General features: G+C 70.4%; 1 protein-coding gene across 1 annotated transcript; it reads left to right on the top strand.

The window, feature by feature from the left end:
* Nucleotides 1-2,803: 2,803 nt before the first annotated feature.
* Nucleotides 2,804-14,355, top strand: LOC142825104 (paired box protein Pax-6-like). Its single transcript, XM_075916805.1, is given in 9 exon segments — nucleotides 2,804-2,959; nucleotides 3,788-4,232; nucleotides 5,146-5,321; nucleotides 6,780-6,938; nucleotides 9,253-9,335; nucleotides 9,940-10,090; nucleotides 13,283-13,327; nucleotides 13,330-13,379; nucleotides 14,011-14,355. Coding segments are annotated over 7 exon segments (813 nt in total). The 5' UTR covers nucleotides 2,804-2,959; nucleotides 3,788-4,232; nucleotides 5,146-5,206; the 3' UTR covers nucleotides 14,221-14,355.
* Nucleotides 14,356-14,958: the final 603 nt, after the last annotated feature.

Genomic DNA, 14,958 nt, shown 5'->3' with positions numbered 1-14,958 from the left:
TGAAGTTTCTCCCTAACTCCGGTCTCGGCCCCTCCCCCCATCTGGCTACTCCAGGCCCATGGGGGGGGGGGGGGGGACCAGCTGCTCTACCTCGCCTGCCCTTCCCCCGGGCACCCGGACGGAGCCAGCGGCATCGCGCGCCCCCAGGCCCTGAGGCCGCCTTGCCCCCCGGCGGGGGCCCGGGGCCTGGCTCTCACGGCAGCGACACCCCCGGGGGCGGGGAAGGGAAAAGGGATCGGCCGGGCTCCGCCCCCCCCCCATCTCCCGCGCGTGCCCCTTAGGTGGGAAGCAGCCGAGCGGACCGATCCCCCCCCCCCCCCCCCGCAGCATCCCAGGGCTGCCCATCGCAGACACAGCCCGCCCCGTGCCCCCCTGCAGCTTCTGCCCCCCTGCCCCCCAGCCCTGCCCCTGCCCCTCACTCCCTGCCGCCCCTGCCCCCCAGCCCTCCCGGTGCCCCTCCCTCCCTGCAGCCCCTGCCGCCCAGCCCTCCCGGTGCCCCTCCCTCCCTGCACCCCCTGCCCCCCCAGCCCTGCCGGTGCCCCTCCCTCCCTGCAGCCCCTGCCCCCCAGCCCTCCCGGTGCCCCTCCCTCCCTGCAGCCCCTGCCCCCCAGCCCTCCCGGTGCCCCTCCCTCCCACCCTGCAGCCCCTGCCCCCCAGCCCTCCCGGTGCCCCTCCCTCCCTGCAGCCCCTGCCCCCCAGCCCTCCCGGTGCCCCTCCCTCCCTGCACCCCCTGCCCCCCAGCCCTCCCGGTGCCCCTCCCTCCCTCCCTCCCGCCCGCAGCCCCCTTCCCTTGGCCACTCGCTTCTCCTGCTCCCCAGACTCTCCCAGCTCTGCTGGGCCCAGCGGGCAGGAAGCGAAGAGGCTGAGCCCGGGCGTGCGGCCGGTTTCCCGCTCTGTAAATCTGCCCCCCCCTCCCCCCGCTGTGCCATGGGGGGGGGCAAGGCCTGCTGGGGACATAGATCGCTGGGGGTGTCGATGCGGGGGGGGGTTAAAACAGCCCCCCCCGCACGTGCACAGCAGCTCCCCCCCCAATTAGCCAGATCAGGCTCCTGTCAGTCCTGGGGAGCTAATGGGATGCGATGGGGCCAGGCTGGGGCTTGAGGGGGGAGGGGGACAGAGCCCCCCCCCAGTCTTGCCCTTCTCGGCAGGGTAGGCCGGGCGAAGGGTGCAGTTTGGGGGGGGGAGAGCTCTGGGGCAGCTGGGTGGGGCAGGGGAATGGCTGACCCAGACCTGCCCCTTCTCCTCTCCCATTCTACTCTGTGCCCCCCAGGGCCCCCAGCTCTCTCCCACTCCCCTCCCCCCATCCCTGGCAGAGCCCCCTCCCTCCTCCCCCTTCCCACACCGCTCCGCGCTTTGCATTTTTAATTGTGATTCTCTCAGCTACACGGATTTGTACTTAACCCCCCTGCCCCCCTGGGCCACCCCCAGCCCCCTGGCCCCGCCCCCAGCTCCCTGACCTCCCCTGGCACCCCCAGCACCGCCCCCATCTCCTTGCCCCCCTTCCCCAGCAATGCAGCCCCAGCTCCCCACAGCTGGAGAAATCAGTGCGGGGGGGGGGGGTTTGAGGAGTTGGGGGGCCAATGGGGAGCCTGTCTGGGGGGTTGCAGAAGCATATGAGGTGGTTGCCCCATTTCTGGGGAACAGGCGGGGGTAGAGATTTCAGGGGGGCTGTGCGTGGGGGAGGGGATGTCACCTCCTCTAGCCCCTTTTCCGTCCTACGGGGGGGGCTCTGATAGCTTCCCCCCCACAGGATGAGGGATTTGGGGCCTGCAGGGGGAGGGGGAGGGGGCTGGCAGACAGGCGAGGGGGGAGGGGGGAGGAGGCTGCCAGGGCGGGGGGGCGCTGGGGGCTGCCAGGCAGGATCTGGTGTCAGACACAGGAGAAGGGGCTCGGGGCTACGAAGAGTCGGCGCACGGCCGGCTGCCCAGCTGAGGGAATTGGGGGGGGCTGTGGCAATGCCAATGGGGGTACAGAGTGAAGGCCACGCGGGGGGCTAGGCTGGAGGAGCGGGTGCTGTGCTTTGGGCCTGTCCATGCTACCCACCCCACAGCCACTATGGGGCAGGAAGGGGTAGGGATGGGGCTGGTCCAGTCCAGCTCCCTTGAGATTGGCAACATCCCCCCCCCCAGCGACACAGCGACATCACCCCCACCCTGCCCCCTGCCTGGCCGCCCAGAGCTGGGCACAGAACCCAGGAGTCCTGGCTCCCCTCCCCCTGCTCTAACCACTAGGCCCCCCTTGCCTCTCAGGTGCTGTTCCATAGGGCTCCACCCCTGCCCACAGCCCAGCCAGTGCCCCTCACTCCCGACCTGCAGCCCCTGCCCCCAGCCCTGGGGCCCCCTCCCCCAGCAGTTTCCTACCTGCCCTGAGCTCACCTGTTCTCCCTGCCACCCTGGGCGGGGGCTGCGGTTTGGGGGTGGGGCAGGTTTCTGCCAATCATATTTGGGGGTGCTAGAAACAGACACCCCCATTCTCCTGCCCCCCACTTCTCTGCCCCCTCCTTTTGGGCCTGGCAGCCCTCGCCCCCCCCCCCTTTTCAATCACTGGAGCTTCGCCTGATACTCCAAGGCTGCTCCCCTGTCCCCCCCCTTCTCCCCCTCCCCCCCTCCCCCCCCACCCATTGGAGGGAATTAAGTTCAAAGCTGACACTGCAGCTTAGTACAAATGTCACCACACGGCGGCCCCCCCCCCCCCCCCCAGCGCCTGGGAACTTTATTTATTTCTCTATGTGCCCGGTTGGCAGCCAGACGCTGCACGGAGCTGGGCACAGAGGCAGGGGCCAGCCAGGGGCTCAGAGGTGGGGCAGAGGCAGGGGCAGGGGGGTGGGGCACCTGGGAGCAGCCAGGGGGCAGGGATGAAGAGTGGGGGGGGTCAGAGATAGGGGTGCGGCGCTGGTACAACGGGGAGCTAGAGGCAGCCAACAAGAAGCCCCCCTCCTTTGTCCAGGATGGTGGGTAAGGTATGTGGGGGGGCATGGTATGAACACAGGGGGCAGTGGGGGGGTCACGGTGCTGGGGAATGGGGCAGTCGGGGGGGTTGCGATGCCAGGGGAGTGGGGCTGGGAGGGTCATGGTGCTGGAGGATGGGGCAGTCGGGGGGGTTGCAGTGCCGGGGAAAGGGGCCATGGGGGGGGTCGGGTGCCAGGGAGATGGGCTATAGGGGGCATGTGGTACCAAGGGAGAGGGGCGTGGGGGGGTCATGGTGCCGGGGGTTGGGGCCATGGGGGGGGTCACAGTGCCGGGGGTTGGGGCAGTGGTGGGGGTCACAGTGGGGGTCATGGTGCTGGGGGCTGGGGGGGCTCACGGTGCCGGGGGAGAGGGGCCATGGGGGGGTCATGGTGCCGGGGGTTGGGGCCGTGGGGGGGGTCACAGTGCCGGGGGTTGGGGCAGTGGTGGGGGTCACAGTGGGGGTCATGGTGCCGGGGGAGAGGGGCCGTGGGGGGGTCGCGGTGCTGGGGGTCATAGTGCTGGGGAAGGGGGCAGTGGGAGGTTGTGGTCCGTGAGGGCAGTAGGCAGTAGTGGATAGGTTGGGGGCTGGGCTCCCCAGTGCCTCATCCCCACAAATCCCTGGTGGATTCCTTTGGGGGGGGTCCCCTTACCTGTGGGTCCCTGCCCCCCTCCCTCATGGACCTTTCCCGGCTCCCCCCGTTAACCCAGTTATATCCATTAGCAGCAGCTCGTCGCTCCCCGCCCCCCCCCCCCCCGCGCTGGACAGAGGCTGGGGTGGGGGCAGGGGAATTTTCCATCCCCCCCTTCCGCTGTTTTTTGTTCCCATGTCTCCTTTGCAGGTGGGCGGACGGCATTCGCTGCGTTAGTACCTGGTACTGACCGAGACACCCGGCACCGACCGGATCTCTCTGGCACCGACCGGATCTCCCCGGCACCAACTGGATCTCTCTGGCACCGACCAGATCTCCCCAGCACCGACCGGCTCTCCCCAGCACCGACCGGCTCTCCCCAGCACTGACCAGATCTCTCCAGCACCGACCGGATCTCCCTGGCACCGACCGGCTCTCCCCAGCACTGACCAGATCTCTCCAGCACCGACCGGATCTCCCTGGCACCGACTGGCTCTCCCCAGCACTGACCAGATCTCTCCAGCACCGACCGGATCTCCCTGGCACCGACCGGCTCTCTCAGCACTGACCGGATTTCCCTGGCAACAACCAGATCTCCCCAGCAATAACCGTAACCGCCCCCCAGCACCGACCAGATCGCCCCGCAACGACCCAGGTACCAGCATCAGGGTTCTGTGGTGCTGGGGGTGACAGGAGATAGAATGGGGCAACTCTCCATGGGCCCCCGCCCCCGCCGGTGCCCCTCACGCCCAGTCCTCAAGCTGTGTTCATGGGGGGAGAGGCCTGCAGGGTTTTGGGGGACAGGGCAGGACAGCTGAGCCTTACCAAAGGGCAGCTGAGAACCCGCCCCCCAAGGGCGGGGGGCTGGCACGTCGGGGGTAGCATCTGGAGAGAAAGGCACGAGAGATGGCTGGAGGGGGGTGGGGCGGACGGACAGATGCACACACGGATGGACAAACGGGCGGATGGATGGACAGAGATGGATGAGAGATCGACGGAGGGCTGGACGGACAGACAGCGAGACAGATGGACAGACGCAGAGGGGCGGAGGGCTGGACGGACCCAGCGGGATGGGCGGGCGGACGGACAGACAGGGGACAGCAGATGCTGCTGCCATCGGAGGCAGCCTGTTTGCTCCCGCAGGTCTCACTGGACTCACATCCCTGCAGGAGCCATTCTGCTCCGTGCCTCAGTTTCCCCCTGTGCGCAATAGGGCTGGGGGCCCGAGCTTCCTCGGGGCAGGGAGAGCTGGGCCCAGCCCTCAGCCCAGCTCCACTGCCCTTGGTCAGGGCCAGAAACCGGGGAGACTGCAGCTGGGTCCCCAAGCAGTAGAGTGGGGGGCAGGGCTAGGCTGGCAGGCACTCTGGGGGGTCCGGGGGGGACGCTGCGGCGCCTGGGCCCCGGTGACTTTGCGGCAGGGGCTTCTGGTTCCCTGGGCAAGGTCCCGGGCTGGGCCCCGTGTTGGCAGCCCCTGGGGGCGGCGTTGTCCCCGTATCGCTGGCCCAGCGCCCCGCCCCAGAGCCAGCCGCCCCGGTCACCGGGCGTCTGTCTGCTCCCGCTCTCTGCAGGCCCCATGCCCTGTGCCTAGGGGGGGCACCCGACCCGGCCCCACCGCCCCGGCCGCGGCCCATGGGGGCGGATGGGATGTACGAGAAGATCAGGATGCTCAATATTCAGAACACGGGCTGGGGCGGCCGGCAGGACTGGTACCAGGACGGGCTGCTCCCCGGGCAGCCCAACCCAGGTAGGTGTGGGGCAAAGGCACCCAGCCCCCCAGCAGAGCCCCCCTGGCCTGAGCCCCCCCACACCTCCCTGCCTGGCCAGCACCCCCTCATGCTGCGCCCCCTGGCCCCCGCCCCCTGCCCGGCCTGCGCCCCCCCTCCCTGGCCGGCGTCCCCCCCGCCCAGCGTCCCCCCTGCGCCTCCACCCAGCCTGTGCTCCCCACACTGCCCCCCCGCCCAGCCTGCACCCCCCGACACTCCCCCCACCCAGCCTGCACTCCCCCACACCGTCCCTGGGCCTGTCCTCCCCCACACGGCCCCCCCGCCCGGCTGGTACTCCCCACACAGCCTCCCAGGCCTGTGCTCCCCACACTGCCCCCCCACGGCTCCCCCGGCTGCGCTCCCCACACCACCCTGCTCCCTCCCCTTCCTTCTCCGCCCTCCCGCCGTTGCTGGGGTGTGTCTCACTGTGACTCTGGCACAGCCCTTCCCCACGGAGCTGGGGGGGTGGTTTGGGGGCGATGGGGGGCTGGCGATGGAGGGCAGGAGCCGGCGCCCCTCCCCCCCTCCCTGGCACGGAGTGGCTGGCCTGTCACCTGCCCGGCGGGGGCTGGGAAGCGTTGCGGGCGGGGGGGGGGGGAGCCAGCCGGGGCTGTCGCTTCACATCAGGGTGGCCGGGCTGACGGGCGGTTTGTGTCCCCCGCGGGCGCTGGGCGCAGCGCGAGCTGACGGGCAGCGCCGCGACGGGGGGGCAGCGGGCAGAGAGGGGGAGAACGTACCCCTCCTCCCCCGCACCGTGGTGCCCCCCACTGCGACCCCCAGTCCTGCCAGTGGCCCCCACGCTGACCCCCAGCCCAGCCGGGGTCCCCCACTGTGACCCTCAGTCCCCCCCAGCCCAGCCGGTGCCCCCCACTGTGACCCCCAGCCTCCCCCCAGCCCAGCCGGTACCCCCCACACTGACCCCCACCCCAACCGGTGTCCCCCACTGTGACCCCCAGCCCCTCCCAGCCCAGCCGGTGCCCCCCACACTGACCCCCAGCTCAGCCGGTGTCCCCCACTGTGACCCCCAGCCCCTCCCAGCCCAGCCGGTGCCCCCCACACTGACCCCCAGCTCAGCCGGTGTCCCCCACTGTGATCCCCAGCCCCCCGCAGTCCAGCCGGTGCCCCCCACACTGACCCCCAGCCCAACAGGTGCCCCCCACTGTGACCCCCAGGCCCTCCCCAGCCCAGCCGGTGCCCCCCACTGTGCCCCCCAATCCCCCCAGCCCAGCCAGTGCCCCTCACTCCAGCCTGCAGCCCACAGCTGAGTTGGCCTGTCTCCCGCTGGCGCCCGTTTGCACGCCCCTCGGGGCGCGTCCCAAAACGCATCCCACAGGGGAGGGACGGTGGAGCGGACTGTCGGAGGGGCGGGTCCGGGGAGGGTTGGGGTTAGAGGGACCATGGGGGGGCACGACACATCTCCCCCCTTTACCTCCCCCCAGACAGCTGCCAGCAGCTGGAGGGGGGCCCGGAGCCGGAGCTGCCCCCTGGGGCCGGCGCTGACGACCCGGACGACTCGCAGCTCCGGCTGCAGCTGAAACGCAAACTGCAGCGGAACCGGACGTCCTTCAGCCAGGAGCAGATCGAGGCCCTGGAGAAAGGTGCCGGGGGGGGGGGGGGCCTGTCATGGCTCACAGGCCGCGCCCACACTTGGCCCAGGGCGGCAGCCGCTTCTTGGGGACCCCCTCTCTCGGGGGGCACCTCTCACCTGGGGGGGTCGCCCCTCCGGCGCCTCTCAGGCCCTTCAGCCACCTGCCGCCCCTTGTCTGTCTGGCCGGACCCGGCCGTGTCCTCTGAGCAGGGTCTGCTGGGTCGCCAGGGCCCCGGGGGCGCCGGTTCTGGGCTGGTCTCCGCAGCCACAAACACCCTCCCCCTTGTGGCATTAACCAGTAACACCCGGGCCCTGAGCGCCCCCCTGCCTGCAGCCCCCCCGAACCCCAAACTCCCCACCGCCCCGAAGCAGGCCCTGCCCCCCAAGTCAGCGAGACTCCCTCCCCCACTCAGCGGCTGCTCCAGCCCTACAGCCGGGCCCTGCCATGGCCTTCCTCCAGCTTCCTGGGCAAGAGGCGTCCCCTGGTCACACCCCCGCCTTTGGGTAGCGGCGGGAGGCTGTCACACCCAATGCCCCACCCCCTATAGGGCTTGGTGCCCAGGGAAACTGAGGCACGCGCCGGGGTGTGCCTGGGGTGGCCGGAGATGGGAGAGATCCTGAGTATATCCAGTTGTCCCAGGCTGGGAGCTCAGGAGCCGCTCTGAGTGAAGCCAGGGCGGAGGGGGTGGGGTGCAGGGCTCCCTTCAGGGACCCCCAGGGAACATCCCGTGCCCCCCAGGGCCCTGCCCCCCCACCCCGCAGCCAGCCAGGAGGCCCAACCAATGGGCACACGGCCGGGGTACTCGCCGACAGGCACACGGCCGGGGTACTCGCCAACAGGCACACGACCGGGGTACTCGCCGACGGGCACACGGCCGGGGTACTCGCCAACAGGCACACGACCGGGGTACTCACTGACAGGCACACGGCCGGGGTACTCGCCGACGGGCACACGACCGGGGTACTCGCCGACAGGCACACGACCGGGGTACTCACTGACAGGCACATGGCCGGGGTACTCGCCGACGGGCACACGACCGGGGTACTCGCCGACAGGCACACGACCGGGGTACTCACTGACAGGCACACGGCCGGGGTACTCGCCGACGGGCACACGACCGGGGTACTCACTGACAGGCACACGGCCAGGGTACTCACTGACAGGCACACGGCCGGGGTACTCGCTGACAGGCACACGGCCGGGGTACTCACTGACGGGCAAACGACCGGGGTACTCGCCGACAGGCATACGGCCGGGGTACTCACTGACAGGCACACGGCCGGGGTACTCGCCGACAGGCACACGACCGGGGTACTCACTGACAGGCACACGGCCGGGGTACTCGCCGACGGGCACACGACCGGGGTACTCGCCGACGGGCACACGACCGGGGTACTCGCCGACGGGCACACGACCGGGGTACTCACTGACAGGCACACGGCCGGGGTACTCGCCGACGGGCACACGACCGGGGTACTCGCCGACAGGCACACGACCGGGGTACTCACTGACAGGCACACGGCCGGGGTACTCGCCGACGGGCACACGACCGGGGTACTCGCCGACGGGCACACGACCGGGGTACTCACTGACAGGCAGACGGCCGGGGTACTCGCCGACGGGCACACGACCGGGGTACTCACTGACAGGCACACGGCCAGGGTACTCACTGACAGGCACACGGCCGGGGTACTCGCTGACAGGCACACGGCCGGGGTACTCACTGACGGGCAAACGACCGGGGTACTCGCCGACAGGCACACGGCCGGGGTACTCGCCGACAGGCACACGGCCGGGGTACTCACTGACAGGCACACGGCCGGGGTACTCGCCGACAGGCATACGGCCGGGGTACTCACTGACGGGCACACGGCCGGGGTACTCGCCGATGGGCACACGGCCGGGGTACTCGCCGACGGGCACACGGCCGGGGTACTCGCCGACGGGCACACGGCCGGGGTACTCGCCGACAGGCACACGGCCGGGGTACTCGCCGACGGGCACACGACCGGGGTACCTGCCCTGCAGGGGTCGCTGCAACACTCACCTCCTTGTGCAACAGGGAGACACTCATGCAACACACGAGGAAACCAAGGCTCGCACTATTCACGAGAAAACGTTACAAATGTTCACACATGCGTGGGGGGGCATTCCAGGGATGCACAGGCGGGCCAATGGACACATCAGGGGGCTGCGATTTGGTGGGAGTGGGGAGTGGCTGGCATTTGGGGGCAGAACTTGTAGGGACACCAGGGAGCCGCTGGCGTATCGAGGGGAGGGATCCAGGGCAGAGGGTGTCTCTGAGCGCTCTGTCCCCACGCAGAGTTCGAGCGCACCCACTACCCCGACGTCTTCGCCCGGGAGCGCCTGGCCGCCAAGATCGACCTGCCCGAGGCCCGGATCCAGGTGAGGGAGACCCCCGAGGCCCCAGGGAGCCCCTGGCCCAGGAGACCCCCCCCCAACACCCCAGAGAGCCCCTGGCCCAAGGGAGACCCCCCCTCCGACACCCCAGAGAGCCCCTGGCCCAAGGGAGACCCCCCTCCGACACCCCAGAGAGCCCCTGGCCCAGGAGACCCCCCCCCGATGCCCCAGAGAGCCCCTGGCCCGGGGAGACCCCCCCTCCGACGCCCCAGAGAGCCCCTGGCCCAAGGGAGACCCCCCTCCGACACCCCAGAGAGCCCCTGGCCCAGGGGAGACCCCCCTCCGACACCCCAGAGAGCCCCTGGCCCAGGAGACCCCCCCCGATGCCCCAGAGAGCCCCTGGCCCGGGAGACCCCCCCTCCGACGCCCCAGAGAGCCCCTGGCCCAGGAGACCCCCCCCCGATGCCCCAGAGAGCCCCTGGCCCAGGGGAGACCCCCCCTCCGACGCCCCAGAGAGCCCCTGGCCCAAGGGAGACCCCCCCCAGGGTTACGTCTCTGCCCCCAGATAACTTCTCTCGGCCCTCAATGGGAGACAGACCCGCAACCCCCAGCGCTGCCTGCACAGGGCCCTGACCCCGGCTCCCCGCAGGTCTGGTTCTCCAATCGACGGGCCAAGTGGCGGCGCGAGGAGAAGCTGCGGAACCAGCGGCGCCAGGCGGGCGGGTCGGGGCACCTGGTCCTGGGCAGCGCGGGCTTCCCTGGCGGCGGGGCCTTTCCTGGCACGCCCCCCGCCGGCTCAGGTACCCCTGTGCCTCCTGTGCCTGGTACCCCCCCCGCCGGCTCAGGTACCCCTGTGCCTCCCTGTGCCTGGTACCCCCCCCCGCCGGCTCAGGTACCCCTGTGCCTCCCTGTGCCTGGTACCCCCCCCCCCGCCGGCTCAGGTACCCCTGTGCCTCCCTGTGCCTGGTACCCCCCCCCCCACCGGCTCAGGTACCCCTGTGCCTCCCTGTGCCTGGTACCCCCCCCCGCCGGCTCAGGTACCCCTGTGCCTCCCTGTGCCTGGTACCCCCCCCCCCACCGGCTCAGGTACCCCTGTGCCTCCCTGTGCCTGGTACCCCGCCCCCCCGCCGGCTCAGGTACCCCTGTGCCTCCCTGTGCCTGGTACCCCCCCCCGCCGGCTCAGGTACCCCTGTGCCTCCCTGTGCCTGGTACCCCCCCCCCCCGCCGGCTCAGGTATCCCTGTGCCTCCCTCCCTGCCTGGTACCTCCCCCCGCCGGCTCAGGTACCCCTGTGCCTCCCTGTGCCTGGTACCCCCCCCCCCCGCCGGCTCAGGTACCCCTGTGCCTCCCTGTGCCTGGTACCCCCCCCCCGCCGGCTCAGGTACCCCTGTGCCTCCCTGTGCCTGGTACCCCCCCCCCCCCCGCCGGCTCAGGTACCCCTGTGCCTCCCTCCCTGCCTGGTACCTCCCCCCGCCGGCTCAGGTACCCCTGTGCCTCCCTGTGCCTGGTACCCCCCCGCCGGCTCAGGTACCCCTGTGCCTCCCTCCCTGCCCGGTACCCCCCCCGCCGGCTCAGGTACCCCTGTGCCTCCCTCCCTGCCCGGTACCCCCCGCCGGCTCAGGTACCCCTGTGCCTCCCTCCCTGCCTGGTACCTCCCCCCGCCGGCTCAGGTACCCCTGTGCCTCCCTCCCTGCCCGGTACCCCCCGCCGGCTCAGGTACCCCTGTGCCTCCCTCCCTGCCTGGTACCCCCCCCTGCCGGCTCAGGTACCCCTGTGCCTCCCTCCCTGCCTGGTACCCCCCCCCCCGCCGGCTCAGGTACCTCTGTGCCTCCCTCCCTGCCTGGTACCCCCCCCGCCGGCTCAGGTACCCTGTGCCTCCCTCCCTGCCTGGTACCCCCCCCGCTGGCTCAGGTACCCCTGTGCCTCCCTCCCTGCCTGGTAGCCCCCCGCTGGCTCAGGTACCCCTGTGCCTCCCTCCCTGCCCGGTACCCCCCCGCCGGCTCAGGTACCCCTGTGCCTCCCTGTGCCTGGTACCCCCCCCGCGTTCCCTCCCTACCCCCCTGTGCCTGGTACCCCCCATGTTACCTCCCTGCCTGGTACCCCCCCCCCGTCGGGTCAGGTACCCCTGTGCCTTCCTGTGCCCGGTACCCCCCCCGCCGGTCAGGTACCCCTGTGCTGGTACCCCTCCGTGTTTCCTTCTGTTCAGTCCCCCCACCGCATTCCCTCTCTGCCCAGTAACCCCCCACCATTCTCTCCCTGCTCCAGTACCCCCCCATTGGGTCAGGTACCCCTGTGCCTGTACCCCCCTGTGTTCCCTCCCTGCCCGGTACCCCCCCCGCCGGGTCAGGTACCCCTGTGCCTGGTACCCCCCACGTTCCCTCCCTACCCCCTGTGCCTGGTACCCCCCATGTTACCTCCCTGCCTGATACCCCCCCCCGTCGGGTCAGGTACCCCTGTGCCTGGTACCCACACACACACATTCCTTCCCCACCCGGTACCCGCCCCGGCCTGGTTAGGTATGCCCGGTACCACCCCTGTGCCCAGTATCCCCCTGCCAGGTCAGGTACCCCCCTGTGCCTGTACCCTCCCTCATGTTTCCCCCCACACGATACCCCCCCGCCGGGTCAAGTGCACCCAGTACCCCCCCGCCGGGTCAGGTACCCCTGTGCCTTCCTGTGCCGGTGTCCCCCCGGTCCTTTGTCTCCCTTCCCAGCCGGAGTTCTCCCCCCTGCCTGACCTCAGGTGTGCTGCCCAATACGCCTCTGCAAGGAGCCAACCCCCTCCCCACAGGCTGCCTGGGACAGCAGGACCCACACACAGCAACAGAGTAACACAACCCCCGCTACATCCCATCCCCCCCCACAACCCCTGCTACCTCCCACCCCCCAACCTCCGCTACATCCATCCCCCCCACAACCCCCGCTACCTCCCCCCACACACAACCCCCGCTACCTCCCATCCTCCCCACAGCCCCCGCTGCATCCCATCCCCCCCCACAACCCCCGCTACCTCCATCCCCCCCCACAACCCCGCTACATCCCATCCCTCCCACAACCCCCGCTACCTCCCATCCTCCCCACAACCCCCCTGCCTCCCATCCCCCCCACAACCCCCGCTACATCCCATCCCCCCCCACAACCCCCGCTACATCCCATCCCCCCCCCACAACCCCCGCTACCTCCCCCCCCCACAACCCCCGCTACATCCCATCCCTCCCACAACCCCCCTGCCTCCCATCCCCCCCACAACCCCCGCTACCTCCCATCCCCCCACAACCCCCGCTACATCCCATCCCCCCCCACAACCCCCGCTACCTCCCCCCCCTACAACCCCGCTACATCCCATCCCTCCACAACCCCCCTGCCTCCCATCCCCCCCACAACCCCCGCTACCTCCCATCCCCCCCCACAACCCCCGCTACATCCCATCCCTCCCACAACCCCCGCTACATCCCATCCCCCCCACAACCCCCGCTACATCCCATCCCCCCCCACAACCCCCGCTACCTCCCACCTTGCTACTCTCTGTGCCTCTCCCATTGGGTCAGGTGCTCCTGGTACCCCCCATCCCCTGCCCGTACTGCTCCCAGTAAACCCCTGCTCTGGTAAATCCTGCTGGGCATTGGTCTCTTATTGCCCCCAGTATCCCCACTCTCCGCACCCCAGTACCTGTAAATATCAGCCCTGCACTGCCCGCTCCCCCGGCTGCAGCCTGTCGGCCGGTCCCTGAGCCCAGGCTGCCTGGTGGGGCTCACCCCCTTGTCCCACCACGGAGACAACCTGCACAGCACACGGGAAACTGAGGCACGCCATAGCGTTCAGAGTCCACACTCATTCCTGCTTCATCGCACCAGCACCCCGCCCCCGCCATCCACCCCCCATCACACCTCTAAGGTCCCCCACGTTTCCCCCCCATCCGCCCCCCCATCAGACCTCTCAGGGCTGCCATGTCCGCCCCCCCCGCAGCCCGCGAGTGACTGTTCTCTCCCTGCAGGGGCCATGCTGGGGCGCAGCGAGGGGCCCCTCCCCAACAGCTACGGGCTCTGCCCCCCCTGCCCAGCTTCTCAATGGCCAACAGCCTCCCCATGCAGGTGAGAGGGGCTGGGACCCACTGGGAGGGGGGCCTGGAGGGGCGTGGGGCAGCATGGTGAAAGCTGAGCAGGGGGGTACCTGGAATTGACACGGGGGGCACTTGTTGCAGAGAAAAGGGGAAGCCTGGGGCGGTCGCAGGGGCCTCAGGCTGGGGACTAGGGAGGGGTTTGGCCCAGGGTGGTTGGGGGAGTTGGCCCAGGGGGTCTGTGGGATCATAAGAGCGGCCAGACCGGGTCCAACCAAAGGTCCATCCGGCCGACAGTGGCCAGTGCCTGGTGCCCCAGAGGGAGGGAGCACACAGGGAACCCTCCAGTGATCCCTCCCGTCACCCACCGCCAGACAAACAGCGGCCAGGAACACCACCCTCCCCAGCCTGGCTGACAGCCAGCGATGGGCCTAACCTCCATGAATCTGTCTCACTCTTTCTTGAACCCTGTTAAAGTTCTGGCCTTCACCACATCCTCTGGCGAGGAGTTCCACAGGTTGACTGTGCACTGATCAGGGTGGGGCTCGGCCCAGGGAGGTCTGTGGGGTTGGGGGCCTTGGCCTGGGGGCTCTGGGGTGTGGAGGATTCGGATTGCAGGGCCCAGGGGGGCTCAGCACAGGCGTCTCACAGCCCTTCCCCCGCAGGCTGTCCAGCCGGTGGCCAACCAGGCCTCGTCCTACCCCTGCATGATCCCAGGCGGCTCTTCGGGGCGCGGCTATGACGCCTACGGCCCGGCCCAGCTCCCAGCCCACATGGGCAGCCAGAACCTCGGCGCCGGCACCAGCACCTCACCGGTGAGGGGGGGCCCTGCCCCGGGCCCCCCACGTGAGCAGACGGGTCGGGGGCAGGGCTAACGCCAGAGGCCGAGCAAAGGCTTCTGGGAGCAACACCAACTGTGGGTCCTGCCGCAGCCCAATGGGGCCCCTTCCCCGGCCTATACGGACCAGCTCCCCTGGACACAGGCTCTGAGGCCCGGGCCCGGCCTGTACGGACCAGCTCCCTTCCACACTGGCTCTGAGGCCCAGCCCGGCCTGTACGGACCAGCTCCCCTTCCACACAGGCTCCGAGGCCCAGCCCGGCCTGTACGGACCAGCTCCCCTTCCACACAGGCTCCGAGGCCCAGCCCAGCATGTACAGACCAGCTCCCCTGACACAGGCTCCGAGGCCAGCCCGGCATGTACGGACCAGCTCCCCTTCCACACAGGTTGTGAGGCCCAGCCCAGCATGTACAGACCAGCTCCCCTTCCACACAGGCTCCAAGGCCCGGCCGGCCTGTACGGACCAGCTCCCCTTCCACACAGGCTCCGAGGCCCGGCCCGGCCTGTACGGACCAGCTCCCCTTCCACACTGGCTCCGAGGCCCGGCCCGGCCTGTACGGACCAGCTCCCCTTCCACACTGGCTCCGAGGCCCGGCCCGGCCTGTACGGACCAGCTCCCCTTCCACACAGGCTCCGAGGCCCGGCCCGGCCTGTACGGACCAGCTCCCCTTCCACACTGGCTCCGAGGCCCGGCCCGGCCTGTACGGACCAGCTCCCCTGGACACAGGCTCCGAGGCCCGGCCCGCCTGTACGGACCAGCTCCCCCAGACACAG

Source organism: Pelodiscus sinensis, unplaced genomic scaffold (genome assembly GCF_049634645.1).
Source record: "Pelodiscus sinensis isolate JC-2024 unplaced genomic scaffold, ASM4963464v1 ctg219, whole genome shotgun sequence".
Lineage (NCBI taxonomy): Eukaryota > Metazoa > Chordata > Testudines > Trionychidae > Pelodiscus > Pelodiscus sinensis.
Note: the sequence above shows the minus strand (reverse complement) of the source record. Positions and strands in the feature narration are given on the sequence as shown.